The 20,411-nt window shown below is 38.4% G+C and overlaps 1 protein-coding gene across 1 annotated transcript in view; it reads right to left on the minus strand.

Moving 5' to 3' along the window:
- The window catches only part of pitpnc1a (phosphatidylinositol transfer protein cytoplasmic 1a), a 77,604-nt gene extending 57,805 nt beyond the window's left edge, over positions 1–19,799 (minus strand). Inside the window, exons 1-2 of the mRNA XM_053514142.1 lie at positions 19,639–19,799; positions 19,284–19,530 (exon numbers count right to left, since the gene is read on the minus strand). Coding sequence (XP_053370117.1) covers positions 19,284–19,331 — 48 coding nt within the window. The 5' untranslated portion in view covers positions 19,332–19,530; positions 19,639–19,799. The remainder of the gene's footprint in view (positions 1–19,283; positions 19,531–19,638) is intronic.
- Positions 19,800–20,411: the final 612 nt, after the last annotated feature.

Below are 20,411 nucleotides of genomic sequence, written 5' to 3' on the forward strand. Positions count from 1 at the left end.
TACATAAAGCTTGTTGGGGGTCATCTGGAAAAAAAACACAAGGCTCATGGTCAGCTGGGAGAGCACTGAGGCTGGAGGAATCATATTGATTGTACTTGCACAATATAGTCCAGAGTGTCTGCTATTCCATTAAACAGCGATGGCTTTATATGTCTTCTATGCACCATCCTTTACTGTGAAAGGTATTGAGCAGCAAAACTAAGCATGAAGTCAGTGTAGGAATCATCCATGAAAATGATGAGTCAGTAATTATATTGATCGCTAACAATTCTGATCAAGAACTAGCACACCGCACACACATGACTTCATTGCCGCTCAGATGTGTTCACCCAACTGGGAGCATGAAGCTTTTGGTGACATAGCACTGAAGTTCCCTGACGTGCACCATGTGTGTGTGTTTGACGTGCAATCTACACCATGACAAGGTCCCAGTAAAGAAAGACAGTCAACATAGATGTTTGCTATTTTTGTCCTGACCCTGACTGTGACCGCGACTCTAATCTCCTGTCAACACTTACCGAAAATATACAGAAAACCCAACAACTTATTTCATGGTTAGTAAAATTATCCTGAACAGCAGGATAATCTTACTCTCTGGCTCTAAGCAGTTGTTTATTACTATTATTTCACTAAGAACATTGGGTTGTATTTAGACTGGGTCATGTTTGAAAAAATAGTCAGACAGACGAGGCAGGCTGAGCCAGCCAAAAAACCTAATGATTCACATCTTTCACTTATTACCGCAAGATTTTGGTGTAATAATTCTGGTATCCAGAAAGAAAGAGAGAGAGGGTGTGTGTGTGTGGGGGGGGGGGGGGGGGGATCGAAATGACCTTTCCAAAGCTAAGTTTTTAAGTGTGTTAAAATGTATAAAACATAACCACTGGAAAGTAAAAGTGATTGTGGAAAATCTAAATCTTGAGGCCGTCTGCCTTTAGTCTCCTGGAGCAAACTAGTGCTGAATCCCAGGAATTAAGAAAGAAGTATTGCCATCGTGACGCCCTTGATGCTCACAGAAATTGCAAAGACCATTAAAGGCATCCTACAGATGGTTCTCCAAACCTGCTGGAGAACCTTGACATAAAGGTTGGCTGTACACCGAGAACTTCACTTACTGATGCTCAGTAGGCTCAGCAAACTGATTGCATTTGCCCTGCAACTCCAAGACACCTGCCGCAGTGGCTGCTGGCAGACGACTGCACAGCCGATCGCCAGTCACGTGGTGTGAGAGCAATTCGTCAGCCCACTCCTAGCTGGCATTGTGGAACAGGTCCAGTGCAACTCTCCAGCATTACTCATCGAGATCATAAACCTGGCCAAAGACTATTTGACAATGTATCTGTCAGCAGGCAAGCCACATCCTCCTTCTTTCTCTGTCTTTCCCTCTCTTTTACCTCCCCAGAGCCCAACACCGTCGAACTGAGGTGACCCCCCACCATCCGGGTTCCTTCCTGTTTTTCCTCCCGTTTCTCCTTCACCCCAGATGTCATCTCTAACTCACTCTCTCTCTCTATACACGTGGAAGATTCCATGCCCACGAGGACGGAGGCCATGTACCAAAACCATGAATCAAACCTTTCAGATGTCATCAGCCTGCCGACTGACCTCACAAAAATGGGAGCTGCAGGCTGGACAGCTCCCAGACTTGGTGGGATAGGTGCAAACAGGGGCGTTGTTGAAGTGGATTGAAAATGAGAAGGTCAAAGTTGCCGGTATCATGTAATGATTTGCACATATTACTTCAACTTTAAGTACCTATTTATTTAAGTTAGGCCTTAAGCAGACAGGGTTGAGAGCCTAACTGATCAGTAACCCAGAGCCTTAACCCGATGAACTACCACTGCTTTTAGAAAAGCACAGTGTGTTTGCATGTGTGTGTTAATAAAACAAAACCACTGAAAAGCAAAAGTAATTATGGAAATAGAAACATTTTAAGCTATCCCCAGGCTGCCTCTAACCTCCTCATTCCAGGAAAAACTGCTTAAAATATCACAAAGCTTTACATGGAAAGGATTATTCTGTTAGAAACATTTAGGCAAATATAACTAGGAACTTTCTTGTTTTGTAAGTACACCTTACTTGGATTTAAATTTAATTAGTAATATATAATTCTCAACATTGAAAAAAGAAAATCACACATCAGCTAGACATTCTCATTATTCCAACAAACAGTAGCACACGGGGAAGTAAATACACTTAGTGAATCTTACATAAAGCCTTGGCTGGCAGAACCTAACGTAATTAATTGACCAAGTGAAAAATGTGTCTGTGCATACCATATACATGAGTTAGAAGGGTAGGAAACTGCTAGAGTAATCACCTTTTTTCTGTTAAGTCACATTGATAATCACATTAATTTGCCATCTTTGTAATTTACTATCAGTTTAGTATCAAGAAGCTGGAATCCCTCAAATCCTCCACTCATGGCCACCCTTCCAATGCCCACGGGCAATTATTTTCCATCATACAGACCGGCTCCAGAAGCGGTAAGGGAACCATATTTCAGAAACTGATTGACAAGATGCCCTTTCAAAGACGAATTTGAAATTAGCTTTTAAGATCTTAGAAATACAACATAGTGTAAATAACATGTGGTCTGTTGTTCAATAGGATAATAAAATTATTCCTCATTCTATTGTGTCGCACTGACTTGTCTCTGCAGTACACATGCAATTTTGGACAGTTGACTGACAGGCAGTTTCCTCATTATTTCATGACAGATTAGGGAAATAAAAAGTCTGATGTTAATTTGTCTGAAGTATTTTCCATTTGCGAGGAATTGGTGGTACAAGTAAAGGAGACCATTATTAGGCTGAAACTTTAGGAAAAAACAACTCTTCAGAATGGATCCATTGGCAAGCTCAGCAACACCAAAAGCCCTAGAAGACCATGCAAGACATTTAAAATAAACTAATTATTGCCTTGTGGAATAAACACCTCTTCACAACATCTAGCAAAATCAAGAAAACTCTGGAGGGGATACAGCACGTGTGTCACTTTCTGCTCAAATTCGGCTAATGGCTACAAAACTGATCTAACAGCTCTTCATTAGACAGACGGATAATGGCGCAAAATGTATGCTACCAAAGTCAATTCAAGAGAGCATGCTTTTCACTCACTGAAGACAAAACTGAAGGCAGGAAGACCAACAACCAAGCAACGACTGAAGGTGGTCGTGATAAACGCCTGGCAAAGCTTCTTAAGTGGGAAAGCAACATTTGGTGATCTCAATGGGTTCCAGACTTCCAGCAGTCATTGACTAATCCTTATATTTATGATTATGTTTGTCCAGTTATGTTGGTACTATGTAATAAATGGCTGTAATTCATGCAATATTTCTTGTTACACCAGTTAAAATAAATCTAAAACTTTATGCATTTAGACTGCACAATATATTTATATCACAGTGAAATATGGGTTCAACAAATTGCCCATCTGTGGTGCTGGATACAGAGTGAATGTCAAAAAGTCAACAAGTTCAAGACTGGAACGTCATATAAGTGACGCATCACTCTTTTGTGGTCTACTGTATAATAAAACTGCTCAAGTTGAAAGCTTTGACTTTGGCTAGTTGGCTAAGTGTGAGCATCTGTGTGTGCTTTTGTAGAGACACAGAAAACACAGTCCTCTGCTTAGCCATAAGGTAACACTTTGCTTAGAAGTCCATTTTCAAAGAGATGATGTTTTGAGATTTACACAGAAAAAAAATAATTGTGCACTTGGTTTATTGTGCCTTTCTCCTTGCTTTGTAGATGTTTGGTCAAAAACCAGTGGCATCTTTTGTTGAGTGCACATTTAGGTATTGATGGAAGGTACTAAGCTTTCTCTCTCTCTTACACACACACACACACACATACACACTCACCAGCTGTGGTAACATATGCATGGAATAATTGAGTGCCAATGGCGGTAACCCAATCAGCACTAATGACAACAATCACTGCGTGCCTACGGAGAAAAGCTGCCCGAACACTAGAACATTCCCCAAAGCATCGTTTAAAATCTCACGTCCTTTAGTTCTCCTATTCACAACTCACTTGCTCTTTTGATATAAAACTGATGAAGTAACCCCCCTTGAGAACTGTCCATTAGAGATAAATGCACATACAGATGGTCTGTGTCTTTAATCAGATTTAAAAATATAACTAATTGGGCAGCTGAGAGAGAGAGGATTGTTAGACGGGTTTGACTGTGACAGGACAGATGGACAGCACATGCTTGGTGATTGGATGTTAAGACATAGATTTTTAGGGGGCACCGTGAAGGGCTGCTGTTTTTCTCTACAGCAGGAACTTTGATTTAAATGTTTACTTGACGGGACGCTGTCACAGTGATGACAGATTGCAACCTGGGGTTCCTGTGCAGGTAAACTGAGGCATGCTAAATTGGGTTTATGTTTAATAATCCGTCTATTGTTTGCATGCATTTGAGATTTTGTACTGGTCTTCTTTATATACAAGAAAATTACCAAGTTAGGCTGTGATTTGAGAGAGATTTTGCAGCTCTTTAAAGCTGTTGTTGGCACCAAAAAACCTACAAAGATCCAGGGTTGTTTAATGATCAAACGATTTTGGATCACATATTCATGGCTGGCAGAGCCTAATATGATTATGTTCTCAGTCCAGTCCATTCTTTTTTAAGCAACTGGCATTTTTGGAACATTTAGATCATTCCAGTACTTTCCAGAACATTCCAGTACATTCCAGAACATTCCAGATAGAACTGAATTCCCAGGACATACACATATAATCACAGAGACTCTTTAATTCATATCCCTCTAATTGCAGCTCTTTCTTCAAACAAATCTTACGTGTGCAATCTACCCTTCTAGAATTTTATACAAAGTATAATATGTTTTTTCTCTTTTCTTAATTTTGCTCTGAAAAGGTGGCAAGGTTCAAAAGTCAAGAGTGTAGAAGTGCATACGCCGAAGTGCATCTACGCAGAAGTACTGTACTGTGAGCCAAGCTGCTTGCAGCCCTCAAGGTCTTGAAGCGTGTAGAAAATTTATTTGGCCCATTTGTCTAGTAAATGAGGCAGAGACTAGAGAATATTTATCTTAGGGAAAATTAATATTTTTGCAATATTAGACCCAAATCAACATGGTTAATTTTAGTTAAACTCCTTTTAGCTCCTTTTTGTAGCTCTAAATTTAGGGTTAAAGATTCCTTGCTTTTACTGAATTAAGTACTTGAGCAAAGCAAAGGTAAAAGCACTATAAAAGTTTAAAGAAGCATTAAGGCAGTCTCAATTAGGTCTAATTGTTAACCCCTAATCGGGTGAAGAACCACACATGGTATCTGTGTCAGTAGAAAAGCAGAAAAGAAGTATTTTTGTATTTTTGTCATTTTTATGTTTCAATAAATGTGCCTTTAACTTTGTTTATTTAGATTACTTAGATGGGTAAACAACCTTTGATTGACCATCAACCTTAATTTTTAACATAAAAATGACAAAGGATAAAAGAAAAACTACTAAAACACAAATATTTCAAGGAGTTCCGGGTTTTTTATTTTTATTTTTTATGTTTTACCTATTTCTCCAAGGTGGAAAGTATTTTAAAATGACTCTCAAGAGGCACACACACAAGCACTCTAGGGCATAACATACTGTATTTTCTCAGCGACTGTATGTAATACTCCAGAGGCTTAAACTATTTCTGAAATTAGGTTCTACATATTTTTTTCAGGTTATCTACTGTATATAAGTAAGGAATGAAAGATATTCGACTGTTCTACCGTTAAGGACAACTAAAGGATGATTTCTAGCTCAGCAAATCTGTTGCTGCCTGGACAAGAAGCATGGCACAGGTGGCGTTGTCAGCATGGTGTTTTCTTCATGGGCTCCATCTCGCCTACTCAGACATCTGCTGCTTTTGTCTGTGGGGAGGTGTCATTCCACCATGTATGGCAAAACAGTGATAATGCAGCCTGGGTTGACCTTGTTCCTGTGGTTTGCTTGATTGAGAGAGCTCTGTGTTTCTTCCACAAAGAAAGAAGGAATAGAGAGTACCTAAAAAAAACTTTAGTATTCTTTAAACTATAAGGACCCACATGCACTGCTTCACCTGCAGTAGATAGAAGCAGAGGTGTTTGCGAGATAAAATATAGCACCATTTAAAGCATGTCCTGCCAAAGAACACATGAACTTGACTCATTTGAGCAGACATACTCATGGTTCTCAACAGATTGGACATACCAATAAGGTACAGTATCTTTCTCATCGTGCCAAAATGTATGAGGCATCAGGTGCCTAAGAACTGATCCACCACTGCTAGTTTATAGATTTCAATTGCTGGAGATATTTTCTGTTGTAGATACAGTACCGCTCTCTTTTACAAGGTATAATATGGTCCCTTCACAGACCCAAATGTTTAGGCAAGAAGTTAGTTTTAAGCTTTTTTAGTGATGAGGCCACATTTAATACAAAGGGCAGCTGGTGACAAAGTAACATTCCCACTACATGCACTACACTACTATGCTACAGTTAAGCACATGAGGGACTCGCCGAAAGTGAATGTGTTCTGCACAATCTCCAACAATCGTCTTTATGGGCCGATTTTCTTTGAGGGAAACGTGACCGGCAATGCATTTCTGCAAATGCTATAGGATTCGTTATTTGATGAGCTTATTTCAAATGAACATCACCACTTTATTTTCCAACAGGATGGGACTCCACCTCACCAGAAGCTGACTGTGCGGGCTTATCTCAATGAGAATCTACCAGGGAGATGGATCGGGCGTGCCAGTGACAATTACAATGGGCTGTTGAAATAGCCACCATGTTCACCTGACGTGACACATTGCGATTTCTTTCTGTGAGGCTATGTAAAAGGACTGGTCTTTATCCCCCCCGCTTCCTATAAACCTAGAGGAACTCAAGCAGAAAATCATTAAGGTGCTGGAAAATGTTACGCAAGAAATGCTATAACGTGTTTGACAGAAGCTGAACTACCGTCTTGACGTGTGTCATGTCACAGGGTGCACATACTGTATTAAACATTTGTGAAGCTTTTCGAAATCGGTTATAAAATCTATATCCAGTTAAATATGTTGTTGGAATTTTAATAAATAAATTTTTGTTTTTTTAACATGAAACCTATTTAATTTCATATATATATATATATATATATATATATATATATATATATATATATATGTATTACTAAATTTACTGTATAAATTTACTGTATATTACTATATTACTATATGCAGATATAATATTTTCTCCCAACCTTATTGTCTATATATCCTTATACAATCCTCATACAGTATGTACAATAGCTATAGATATAATTGTTTTGCCAAACTTCTTCCTGTTTAAAAGCATTGATTAAGAGAACTATCAGGTGCTAATAAAAAGCAATAGTGAGAAGAAATAGCAACAGAGGTTAATCTAAATGCTAGATTACTCAATAATAATAATAATAATAATAATAATATCCATCATCATCATCAACAGGCAGCATGATTTTCAACTATCCAATCACCAAAGCTTGCAAGTTGGGTGCCAATATTTTCAGTGAAGTGGGTGAAGTATGCTAAGGCAAGTAATTAACTTCCAAAGGAAAATGGTAGACTGGTTGTTTCATCACATATCTAAAAATATTTTTTATCTCCCTCCCTCTTTCTCACTCTCTTTTTTTTTCGAAAAAAAAATTCCTTGAGCTGTTTTCTCATGGGTCACATTAGCATTTACTATTTTATCCCTGTATGTCTATAGCCTCTATGAAGCACTAATATATTTGGACATCTAAATTGCGGCATGTGAGAACTACTGTACATGGCATGGTGTCAAAATTGCAAAAGGTACTTCAATCAGAACTTGTGTGATATATTGTATAAAAATTGTTCTTCAAAACCTCTCTTAATTCTATCAATGATAACTCTTTTTGGTGTATTACTTTCATAAAAAAATATATTACTGTTTTTGCCAATACAGTATATTGCCTATATTTAAACGATGGCCTTTATTCAGAGCGACTTACATTTATATCTCTTCATACATATGAGAAGGGACCTTCTGATCACTTGTCCAATGCCTTAACCACTGACCTACTCTTGCCCTACATCCTCATATGGGGGCCACTTACTGTTTGAAGACGTTAAATACTGTAAGTTTATACTTATCAGATTCTAATAAACATAAAACATTAAGAAAAAAAAATTCTAATGTAGATGAGTAGTGTCTTTGTTTTTAGAAGTTAAACATGAAATATTATTTATTAATATAATGACTGTATTAAATAGTCTTATATAAGTGATAGAGTTGGTCCCTGTAAACCATTTCTATTCAAGAAGCTCCTCTTTAAATCAGTCCAGCCTTGACTGAGCACATAGCCTGATGATGCCGTCAGCAAGTTTCCCCCCACCTCTGCTTCACATAAAACCTTAGAGATGGGCAGAAATAAGCGAGAAAGGCCAATCACAGGGCAGAGATTTTTCCCTAGACTATTCAGTACTGATTTGATTAGAATTGAGCCACTTCATTAAACCGGTTCTGTGAGGGACAATCCAGAACAACAATAAACGTTAATGAACCCTAGACTTTATTCCCACAACACCAGAGTACAGTGTAAGGCCTCACAATGTAGAGTAAGATGTGCTTTCTCTTATATCATATATCATAGCTTTCAACGTGGAAACAATGCCACTATGGCTGCATCATTGAAAAGAAATTTTAATTAAATAAGCACTGAGTCCATTGACAACTTGCCTAATAAAGATATTTTTTTCATTTGCTATTACAAATAATTCATTTATATCCCTGTTGCGTGCCATGCCATGGGCCCTTTAATAAACCCATAATGTTGACTGCTCAGTGAAGCAAACATTTTTTAATCTAGTAGTAAAAAGCAAGCCGTGCTAGATTCTATTGTGGTGGGAAAGCAAACAATAGGTTGAAAAAAAATATGTCAAAAGAAATTTAACAAAAATCATATGGGAATTGCCTGTACAAGATAAAGAAACTGGAAACAAAAAAGATGAATTAAGGAAACTTTATATCATAATATGGCATTTGGCAGATAGGGTAATATATAAAATATAATAAGGTTATAATAAGGTATTATATACTGTAATAATAACAATAATAATAAGGTAATACCCCCAAAGAGCTGAAGTGATGAGCATTGGGGTTACACTTGTGTCAACTGCTTAACACCAATGGTCGCCCTTCCAGCTCATTCCTTATATGGTAATACTTCCTATGGTTCGCTGGAACCCTTGTGTTGCCCAAATGTTTATACATATTTTTATTATTAATGTAGTAGACCAAGGAAATGAATTAAATGCCTACATATTTAGAAAAATAAACCTGTGAGAACATTCAGACACTGTCATTACGCATGCTGTGTATGTGTGTGGGTGTCGGTCGGAAAGCGTTGGAGCCAGCCGGTAAGCGTATCGAGGTGCGGCGGATACTTCAAGCACTTCTTCCTTCATTTTAAACCTAACAATCTGGAAGCTCAATCTGCTTTCATCATTTTAAACTTAACAACTTTTCAAAATTAACAAAATTTTCAACTTTCCAAACAGGGGGCAGAGCACGGCAAATCAATTCAAATCAAATCTAAGTTCTTATTACTCATGTCCAGGGGGATATAAAGTGTATAATCTTTGCAGTGAAATTCTTAAATGCACTTTGCCAAACTGTGCCAACATTATATTGCAAGGAGCAGAGGCACATGAAAGACATTGCAGAATAGTAAGTTTAGGAAAAAAACAATAAATATCTTTTATCTGCACAATTTGATTTTATTAAAATCAAATATTTAAATTGTTTTGAGACATACTAAAATTGCGATCTAAATTTCAATATGTAACTATTAAATTTACCATTTTGTATTCAAACATATTTAATAAATAATGGCACATATGAAGTCGGCACGGTGACTTAGTGATAGTCACTGTCGCCTTGCACCTCCAGGATCCCATGTGCTCCCTGTGCTTGGTGGGTTTCCTCCGGTTTCCTCAAGTTACCTCCCACAGTCCAAAGACGTGCAGATTAGGCAAATTGGTGTCCCCAAATTGTCTGTAGTGTATGAATGTGTGTATGAGTCTGTCCTGCAATGGATTGGCACCCTGCCCAATTAGGAAAGTCTCCGGGGATAAGCTCCACCCCCTAACCCCCCACCCCACCAGCGACCATGTATACAGGATTAAGCGGTATGGACGATGAGTGAGTGGCACAAATGATTGCATTAATAGGATGTTTAATAATATTTTTTACTTTCAAACTACATAATTTCCTAACTATGCATATATACAGTAGCCCAATTAGTAAATTGCAGCCTTTTGAAATTAAATAATTGCACAAATAATCAAATAATTGATTAATTGTGCAACACTACTGAATATGAATAAACTGATCTGGCGTACAGTATGTAATGTATGTACTGTTGGAAGGATTAATAAGTAATAAATTAACTATGTATTTCGTGGGGTTAGGATAGACAGTTAGTTAACTGCTTGTACAGTATCTGTATGATTATTTGGAGCAATCTTGAGTGAACAAGATTAGTCTGGTCAGGATCTTGATGAATCTGGAACCTACTGTATCACAGCAAAACAATTTGAGGCAAAAATACATCTTGGGTGGGAAGCCTACTCATTCAAGGGCTCTACAGTATACAGACATTCCCATCTGGGTTCATTTAGTCTAAGAGGTTTAACATTGAACTGTATTTAGTTCACTATGTAAAATTTTTTTTTTAAGTATAAAATGTAAACAGTAGGGCGTACAAACACACACATTGCACCCTCCATAAAATCGCCTGTTTACATGTTGCTAAAGTGTCATTGATATGAGAAGCTTACCAGCTGCTCCTGCTGCCCCTTATGCTTGGTTGTGATATATTTGGCTTCACACACCCCATAAATGTTTCCCCCCTGCATTTGCATCCCTTGTTTTCCTGTCATCTTGCCAGGAGGTATGCTGAAAACATGGTTTAAGGTTAAATGCTTCTCACAGGGAGACCCACAGGGATGGGCTGCCAAGCAGCGAATTGACTGCAGCTGATGGAAACTTTCCTGAGACCACCATGCTGTGACAGAAAGAAATGAGCACCACAGGTCCACTGTGGCTCAATCCAGCAGGCAAGCTATTTAACTCTTAATTCCCAAATGGGCCAGTCCTGGCAGTGCTAGCTTTGTTCATAATCTATCCACTATGCAACATCCTGGATCACTGGTTTCGGATAAGCCTGAGGGATCGTGCAAAAGTCAAAAACGTTATCAAGCATGTTGAATTTAGTATTCTGCTAGTCTTTTATAATGAAAAAAAAATGAAAACATAAATGGGGGATTACTGACAAATTGGGGTTTGAATCATGCAGGCTATAAAAGTTAGATAGATTTTCTAGCAAAGCAATGACAATAAAAATGTCATGCTTTTAAACATCCTAGCAGGTTAACATAATTTTCTTTTTTGTTTGTTTCTTTATAAATGTGTAAAAGTAATACACATAATGAATTTCTTTACATAGAAGCATACACAGATCAGCCATAATATTAAAAACAGAAAGCATTAAGCCCAATATTATCACCTTGTGCTGCCTGGGCACCTCTGGCGCCTCTGGGTGTGTGCTGTGGTTTCTTGCAATAGGACATTAGCAGCGGATCCTTTGGGTGCAGTGGGTTGCAGGATGGGGTCTCCATGGATCTGACATGTTTCTCCTGGATTCCCCATGGATGCTTGTTCAGATTGAGGTCTGGGAAATCTGGAGGTCTCCAACTGAACTCTTTGCCTGTTAAGCCCCATATAGGCATAAGGCTCTGATGCACTGTGTGTTCTAAAACCTTTACATGAGTGGCAAAAACATAACTTTGGGTTTTTTTTTATTTATTTTTTTTTACTTAAAATTGCAGCTACAATATAAAAAAAAAAAGTCTGTTTAGACTAACAAGGGATAGCTTATGGGGTTGATCTTTGTCACCCCTTAGCTTTACACACTGTATCCATGGCTACAATGTGAGGCAAATTCTGCATGTTCTCCTAACAAAAGAGTCTGCAATTAGAAGCATGAAAAAAGTCAGGCCCATCAGCCATACTGAGTAAAAGCTCTTCTTATCCAAAACCCAAATCAGTGATCTTTTCTTCTTGAATAGGATAGTGATCACGAAGATGACAATCAAATTGCTGTCACAATCAAAAAGTCTGCAGGAATTCATTCCAATGGTGTTCGAGTTTTATACACGGCTTCTATTCCAACACTAATTTTAATGTAAAACTTTATGGGGGATCATAAAAAGCACTGTAGATCTATTTACACGGAAGTAATATGGGTGATAGGGTGCGATAGGGTGCGAACTTTCCCATACCTCTGTGTCCATAAGATAACCCTCTCATTGCACTTCCTTGTGTCTGATGAAACTTTTTGAAGTTTGAATATTAATTCATAGTTAGGACGGGGAACAGGAAAAAACAGTAAACACTACTGTGACTGACACAAAATAAGGATTAAGATGTGTAGTTAGTGTTGAAAGTTAATTATGGACCATTAGAGGTAAAGTTAGAATTTAACACTGGGGAAAAAAAGAAGATACTGAGTTATTGCCTAAGGCTCAATCTAAGTAGAAAACAATACCAATGAACAAAACAGGCAAAACAGTGACTTCAAGTTTGTGTTACAGGCATGCAAGCCTTTATACACCATATATAAATATATATATATATATATATATATATATATATATATATATATATATATATATATATATATATATATATTGGCTGCCTATACTAGTCAATGAAGTCACCATAGACACTTAAACCATATATCAATCATAATTTATTAATTCACTAAACTGCTTAGGATTATTTGATAAATAATCTGAAATCCCAACAGCCAATAAGACTGGAAAGAGCCATGAGATCCATCACCTGCTATATTCCTGGTACATAAAACTAATCCAATGAAAGAAGGCATCCTGCTTACTGATCAATATATCAATACTGATATATTTTTAACCATCGTCGGAAAAAGAACAATAATTCATTGGTGTTACTATTTGGAGAATTTTTCAAGAACAAAGTGTTATGCATCACGGAAAGGAAAGAAAAAATATTAATATTTACCATCAAGCATCATAAATTAATAACCTGTCATAATAATTATTAAAATACACTGCTTCCCTTCTTCCCCTGATGTGCTCTGGTATAAAGTCTGGACTGAAATATCATAAGTTGTCTTTGATTGATGCGGCCCAATAATTCGACTCCTTCTGATATGGGGACTTTTTTTTTGGCTTGGCAGTGCAAATGCCTTTGCAAGTCAATTTTGAGGTTGCGTTAAATATGCTATGTGCCGAGGAAATGACTTTCAATTTATGTGCTGAAAGTTAGCATGTAGCGGAATGTTAAGGGGTTTGATTTCATTTCACAGAATTTCATTCGGTTGTGTTAAAATAATCTTGTTTATGTCTCTCGAGCTATTCTCATTCGCAAAGTCCCCTAAAGTGTCTGACTTTGCCAGAGAGTGTAATATTCGAAATGTTGTCTAGTCTTGCTTTTTTTTTTGACTAAACCAATAAAACTAACCAATAGAACTAAACCTTCCAGCAAAAATGATTTGGGAGAGATATACAGTATATTCATCCCAAAGTAGCTGCTGTGTCATAAGAGAGCTTAAAGTGTATTTATTTAATACTGACAAACTAGACAGTTTGCAAAATACAAAAAAAATAACCTCAGACTTACTGTAGGCATTTTACAAATGGATTTTGGAGCACGGACACTTCTCTGACAACAAACCTTAGAATCTTGAGGGTTGCACCTGATTGCTTTCTGAACTTCAATATAGCGAAACATTGTCATTCCAGTGGCTTCTTCTTGTAAAAGTAGGCAGTTCTTAACGATATAAAAAAAAAGAAAATGCCTTATTCACTCGCAACAACTGATCGTTGGGTTCCAGAGACTAGAAGCTAGCTAACATGACCAGCAAATGATGCTCAAGCTAAGGAAAAAACGGTCAAAACATTGTTGTTTTTATTTGGCGACTTCACGTTATTTTACGTATGAACTGTAGTTAATGGCGCCCCATAAAACATCTAAACTAAATTGCACCTTTATTACCTTAAATGAAATTTTTCCAATACCAGTACAGTGACACAATGAATTAAAGCTAGGTAGAAAAATACAACGCATTTAAGACCAGATACAAGTTTTTCTTTTTTTTTTCCTCAAATAAATGGATGCCTCATACCCACATTGTGGCTCGAAAAAAGCTTAACGGGAACTAAATGGTCACAATAACAACCAACAAAATGACCCAAAACTGGGCTAATAGATAGACCACAAAGATACACACGACATCCAAATGACATCTAGAGTTACTGGCTGCATTCTGCTATATAATCCCATGCATTACATACAAATCTGTTGACCCTAGCTGTGTAAGTGTGGGTGGGTGGGTTGGAGTGTGTTTCCAAATTATTGCACCTCAGCTGGAACACCATGTTCTGTTTCTGCAGCCTCACATCTGCAAAGCATGCTAACATTTCGAATAGCGTTTAAAGTTAAGTTATTGGTGCGAAGGTCAAACATTTCCAGGTTACACACAGCCTCTCCCTACATCAGTTGTAGCTATAGTTTTGCGACACGCATGCACGCTGTCATAAACTCTGTTACTACTTTGGGAATAGAGTCTATTTCTATCACAACAGAGCTGTTACCAGGCAGGTCAGTTATTCGTATTTATACCTTACATGCAAATGCTCTGTGGATGAACCAATGCACATATACACACACACACACACACACACACACACACACACACACAATAAGGTCAAGGTCTTCATTTTTCATTTATTGAGTAATGGAAAATGTATAAGTCAACATGCACAAATGTATTGCTGTAAGATTTAATTCCAGTAGGATTTGTTGGGAATTCACTGTCAGCATTATTTGTTCTTGGTGAAATTTTTTGCCTAGAACTTTGTGTCTGTGGTTAGTTTGCAGAATGGCCTACAAGTTAAAATTAAAATGCAGTCATGTGCTATTCATTCCAGAAGAAAAGAGGATGAAATTGATACCGATGTGGACCAAAGGAGAGTCTATCTGGTCCAATCCCACAGAAAAGCCAATGCAACACAATTCTCTTAAAAAGATTCTGCCCATTAGAGAAAGCAATCAGAACACCCAGTGTACGAAGGCCTGCCACGCATAGGACCCTGTAGAACTCCAAACTCCCCAGGTCCCAATCCAACCACAAAGGAGTTTTTTATTTTCTGCAATGGATAGGTACTCGAACTAGTTACTTATATTAGAAGGTAACGCTGTAATGTAACTGATTACGTTTTAAAGACAGCAATTTTGTTTAATGTAATTAGTTACTTTAAAAAGTAACGTCCCCCAAGACTGCTCCCTGTGCAGAAAAGGTCTGTTCAGAGAACTTCCCTCGACAATATTTCTCCATTATGAAGACCCTGCAAAGTCACCAACTCCATGTGTTACCTCGGTAACATAAACACCTTGGATTCCTCTGGTTGCTGGTGAAATTTCACACTTCAAAAATAAAATATTGCACATGCATTGTAACATATACTGATATATTACAAAATATATTCTATTGAATTGTATCTAGCTTATGTTCAATTTACAATATGGACGCTGTCATTCCTAAAGAGATTAACGTTACACCATTTAATAGTCGGTGCAACATCAATGAATTATTGCTTATATCAATTGTAGAATATTTACAAACTGTTATTATAATGTAATAGATATATTATGTCATCTTTGATGATAATGAATGGTGCACGGAATTAATGCCAAGTCTAATGGCTCAGAGAGTTAAGGCTCTGGGTTACTCACTGATTGGAAGGTTGAGCATTTGAGCCGCAGCACTGCCAAACTTCCACGAAACGTTCTTCAGTTGTTCCCTACACTATTTACAGTTCCTTTTTTTGAACTGAGCAGTTTTGCTCCATGTTGATTGAGATTTGATCTAAGATGGCAGAGAACTACCAGCCAATAGGAAGGCAGGGTTAAAGATCCTGGACTATACTGTATCCTTTTCAAAATTGTCCAAAAACAGTGTCTTTGGTATGTCACTTAGAAGTGAGAACTGCTAATATCAAGTTATTTGCTCAGAGATTTTTATTAGCCTCTTATCACCTGAACTGATGTCCCTGAAACAAGCGTCTGTGTGTTGTCGCCAAAAGTATTGAGACGAAGATAAAATCCTATGTTTAAATGCTGTTCTCAATTTTTTTATTATGCCAATTAAGATAATACGACTAATTTGTTATTTTATGTAATGAAATTGCTACACAACAATCAATATATAGCGTGAAGTCCTTCATTCTTCAAAACGTGCTGGATTCGCTGTGTATTGAGTCAAAAACACGTCTGCAGTACTCTGGTGTCACTTGATCAATCCATGCCTGCATGCTTGCTAAAATTGTGTACAGCTGTTCGAACAGAAGTTCACGATTCACTTGATTATTCCCTAGTGTTAGCCATTTTTGTGAAGAGGTGGACACACTGGCTTTATAAAGTAAAAGTTATTCATTTATTTATGTTTATACTGCTTATTCTGTATACAGGGTCATGGTGGCCTGGACCCATTCCCAGGAGACTTCGGGCACAAGGCAGGGTATACCCTGGACCGGGTGCCAATCAATCAGAGGGCACACACACTCACACATACACACATACACACACAGGCAATTTGGGAACGCCCATTAGTCTAATCTGCATGTCTTTAGACTGTGGGAGGAAACCGCAGTTCCCAGAGGACTTATCATAATCTCAACCCTTCTGACACCCATCCCATTCCCCTATCTGGCATGCAGGAAAACATTTCCATGTCTTCCATCTGGCAGCTGACATGTTCTGATAAAAAAAACAACAACAAAAATTAAGCTTATACAGTACATGTGGCCGTATGGTGGCTTAGTGGTTAGCGGTGTCACCTTGCACACACAGGTTCCGGGTTCGATTCCTGCCTTAGGTCTGTGTGTATGGAATTTGCATGTTCTCCCTGTGCTTGGTAGGTTTCCTTCCACAGTCCAAAGACATGCAGATTAAACTAATTGGCATTCCCAAATTGCCCGGATTGTGTGTATGTTTTTGCACGGTGATTAATTAGCAACCCATCCAGTATGTACCCTGCCCTGTGCCTAGTCTCCTAGGATAAGCCCCCTGCAACCCAGTTTACAGGATAAAACGATATAGACGATGAGACAGCAATGGCATATGTAAAAACAGATTTACCCCAAAGAAACAAATCAGATCTAAACTTTCTGTGAATTTTTTTTTTTTTTCGAGAAATTCCAGGAAACTTTAAGAACATTAAAAAGCAAACAGATCAAATTACACAATGGGTCTACAGGATTAGTGATTTTGGTTGTTTGTCTTCTAGATACAGAAGGGAAAGAGCATCTGACTCAGCAAGGTTCACAGTCATCCTCAATAAAACAAACTGAAATATAATAGATGACATTTGCAAAATACGTAGAACTTTCCTTTGATTCTTCTAGATGCCAGTATGAGCACACAAACCACACAAAGCCCACAGCATTTTCTACACATGCACACACACTATTCCTAAAAGCTCTAAAGTAATAGTTTGGTGATACATAAATAATGCTTTTAGACAAGCAAATAAGACAACTGCACAGGGGTCCAAGCACTAAGGGGTGCTCCAAGGAAATTTCCTCTCAATGTAAGTTCCTACTTCAGCTAAATATTAGCAGAGGTGCTGTTTAGGCCCATGTGATAGTTATAGCAACACTAATTTAAGAGTCTGAGAAAGATCTGCGCACTGACCTACGCAGGGTTTGTTTTGCAACCCGACAAAACACAATTTTTTTTTTTTTTTTTTGCCTGGAGCACTCACTGTTCCCAGAATCACCATATACTGTAGCCAGTCCCGTTTAAAAGAATCTAAACAAAGAGAAAACAGCCAGCTTGTTCTGACCAGCCACAAGCTGTGAAACCACCTGCAGTGCTGGTCATACTGGAGGACCATCTTTTCCAGCTTACTAATTACTTGATTGATTCCTCAATAAGAGGTTGTTGCATTATTTTCTTTAAAGCAACTTCTCAACAGTGAGCACTGCATGGTGGCTTAGTGGTTAGCCGTGTCATCTTACACCTCCAGGGTTGGGGTTCGATTCCCACCTTGGGGTCTGTGTGCATGGAGTTTGCATGTCTCTCCCTGTGCTTGGTGGGTTTTTCTCCGGGTACACTGGTTTCCTCCCACGGTCCAAAGACATGCAGATTAGGCTAACTAGCGAGTCCCGTAGGGTGTGAAAGACAATCTAGCGCTGAGCTGGCAACCGGACCACTTGAGTAACTGCCACAGAAACGACACCTTTGCCACATATAGTCCGGGGTTGGGAGTACCCGTTGCCTGATGTACCAGATACAGAAAAAAACAGTGAGCACTAGTGGTGATCAATCAGAACGTCTATTTTTTTTCTACCAGCACTAGCCAGCTGGTTTATCAAGTCACTTGGTGGCTAGTCAGATAGCACCAGATTTTCCTGCATATACACAAAGAAGCTTCAGGACCAGCAAAACCCAGCAATCCCAGCTCCACCTCCACTGCTTAAGCACTTAAGTTCAAAGAAATGTCAAATGTTTAAATGCGGTAACCTTTCCTGCCTACCATTGCAGCATGATGGTAAAGAATTTGAGCTTATGTAATACTTGTGGAATGTTAGTTCAAAAAGTCCAACAGGCATTGGACACCTGACACCTGACCCCTGCCCTACGTCTCAGTTTGGCAAACCTTTTTCATTCTTTCCTGGAACGCTCACACGTCATTCTCCATAAACATATTAAACTGCAACTTCTGCAAAACTGCAGGACTTTATCACACACAATGTTTATTTATCTACAGCCAGAAAGCTCATAAAGTTAAAAGAGGAACTTTAAAAGAGGGTTTCTATCAAAGCGCTGCATTCGGGGGTAGAAAAGTTACAACAGCACCACCAAGTGGACGTCCAGGGTAAAGTGCATTATTTCACGTAATAGGACAAGTTACGCGTATAGAACGTGTTTGTGGAGTCGTATAAACACATCAGTGCGTGTGGGTACAAACTTGTTTATTAGTTGATGCAATAAACACGTGATTAGCTTTTTTTTATTGAATAAAGGCGACGTATATTCACTGAGACAACAGAGCTGGGTCTTTTGTTTTAGATTGAGATCAGTTCTGCCTTAAAAGCTTTAAGTCACAGTTTAAACTTTAAATATAAAGTATAACATTTATGAGTTAAACATATATAAAGAGCATTATTACATTATTATATTATTATATTATTAAACATTACCTCTTCCACGGTGAGCGGCATGCAGATTCTATATTCCTTCATCAACATCCTCCTCCTGTGTGTGTGTGTGTGTGTGTGTGTGTGAGAGGTTGGGTTCGACTTCAATATCACAGCTTATCTGCAGGGCTGAGTTGGAGCATTTGTTGGTATGAGAAACATAAGCAATTCAGAAATATCTGTGTTCCCGAGGCTGGAGATGACTCCTGGATGATCTCTTCATTAGATCGCTCACGTCCTGTTGATTCTCCTAAAGAAGGGAATGTTGCATTAAACAGCATTAAACTGACAACTGATAAAGGAGATTATTCCCGCTTTAACGCTCTTTCCAACTCGGATCAGTCCTGCCACTGCTCACCTGTCCCGTTCTGGATACGATGAAGCTTTCGCGCAAAATCTCCGCGAACAAATTTGCACTGGGTTCCGGTCAGTAAGCGAACACTGAGACTTGCTTATTTTATCGTCCGGACTGGTGTAAAAGCGGTGTTGTCAGGATGCTCCGTGTGTGAGATGTGCGTGTGTGTGTGTGTGTGTGAGAGAGAGAGAGAGAGAGAGAACGCAACTGCAGCCGCGCTTTTCAGCAGAGTGCAGATACTACAGGAACCAGCAGGCGGCGCCAAAATCTTTTTATTTCACCGCTCACACGCAGTACACTTCTAAAATAGTGACGGGAAGTTTGAATCATTTTAGTGACTCGGTTCTTTGAATCTCGATTTTTGAGTCATTTAGTTCATTTCGTTCTTTTGATCAGAAATAGAACAAAGTGTTGCATTTTCAATAATAAAAAAAAAGATATGCACAAATTTTGGCTACAGTTCCAGTAACGACAATATTACAATGCAGCTAAGGACATATAATAATAAACAGAGTGAGTAGCTCACCTCTTATATCTTCCAGTCTGAGTCGTGCGTTCTTTTGAATCTATTGCACTGCATAGCGTCTATGGGAGTCACGTGACAAAGGAACGAACGCCTCGGAGTAGAAGAGTCATTGAGAAAGAATCGCTCAGTTCTGTTTCCTGTACATAACCTACGGAGGTTTTGCGATGATTTGCGCATGCGCGCCCAGTAGAAAATGAGCAGACTACTGGTTCTTCTGAGTCAATTTAAAGATTCGTTCAAAAAGAACAAA

Source organism: Clarias gariepinus, chromosome 16 (genome assembly GCF_024256425.1).
Source record: "Clarias gariepinus isolate MV-2021 ecotype Netherlands chromosome 16, CGAR_prim_01v2, whole genome shotgun sequence".
Classification (NCBI taxonomy): Eukaryota; Metazoa; Chordata; class Actinopteri; order Siluriformes; family Clariidae; genus Clarias; species Clarias gariepinus.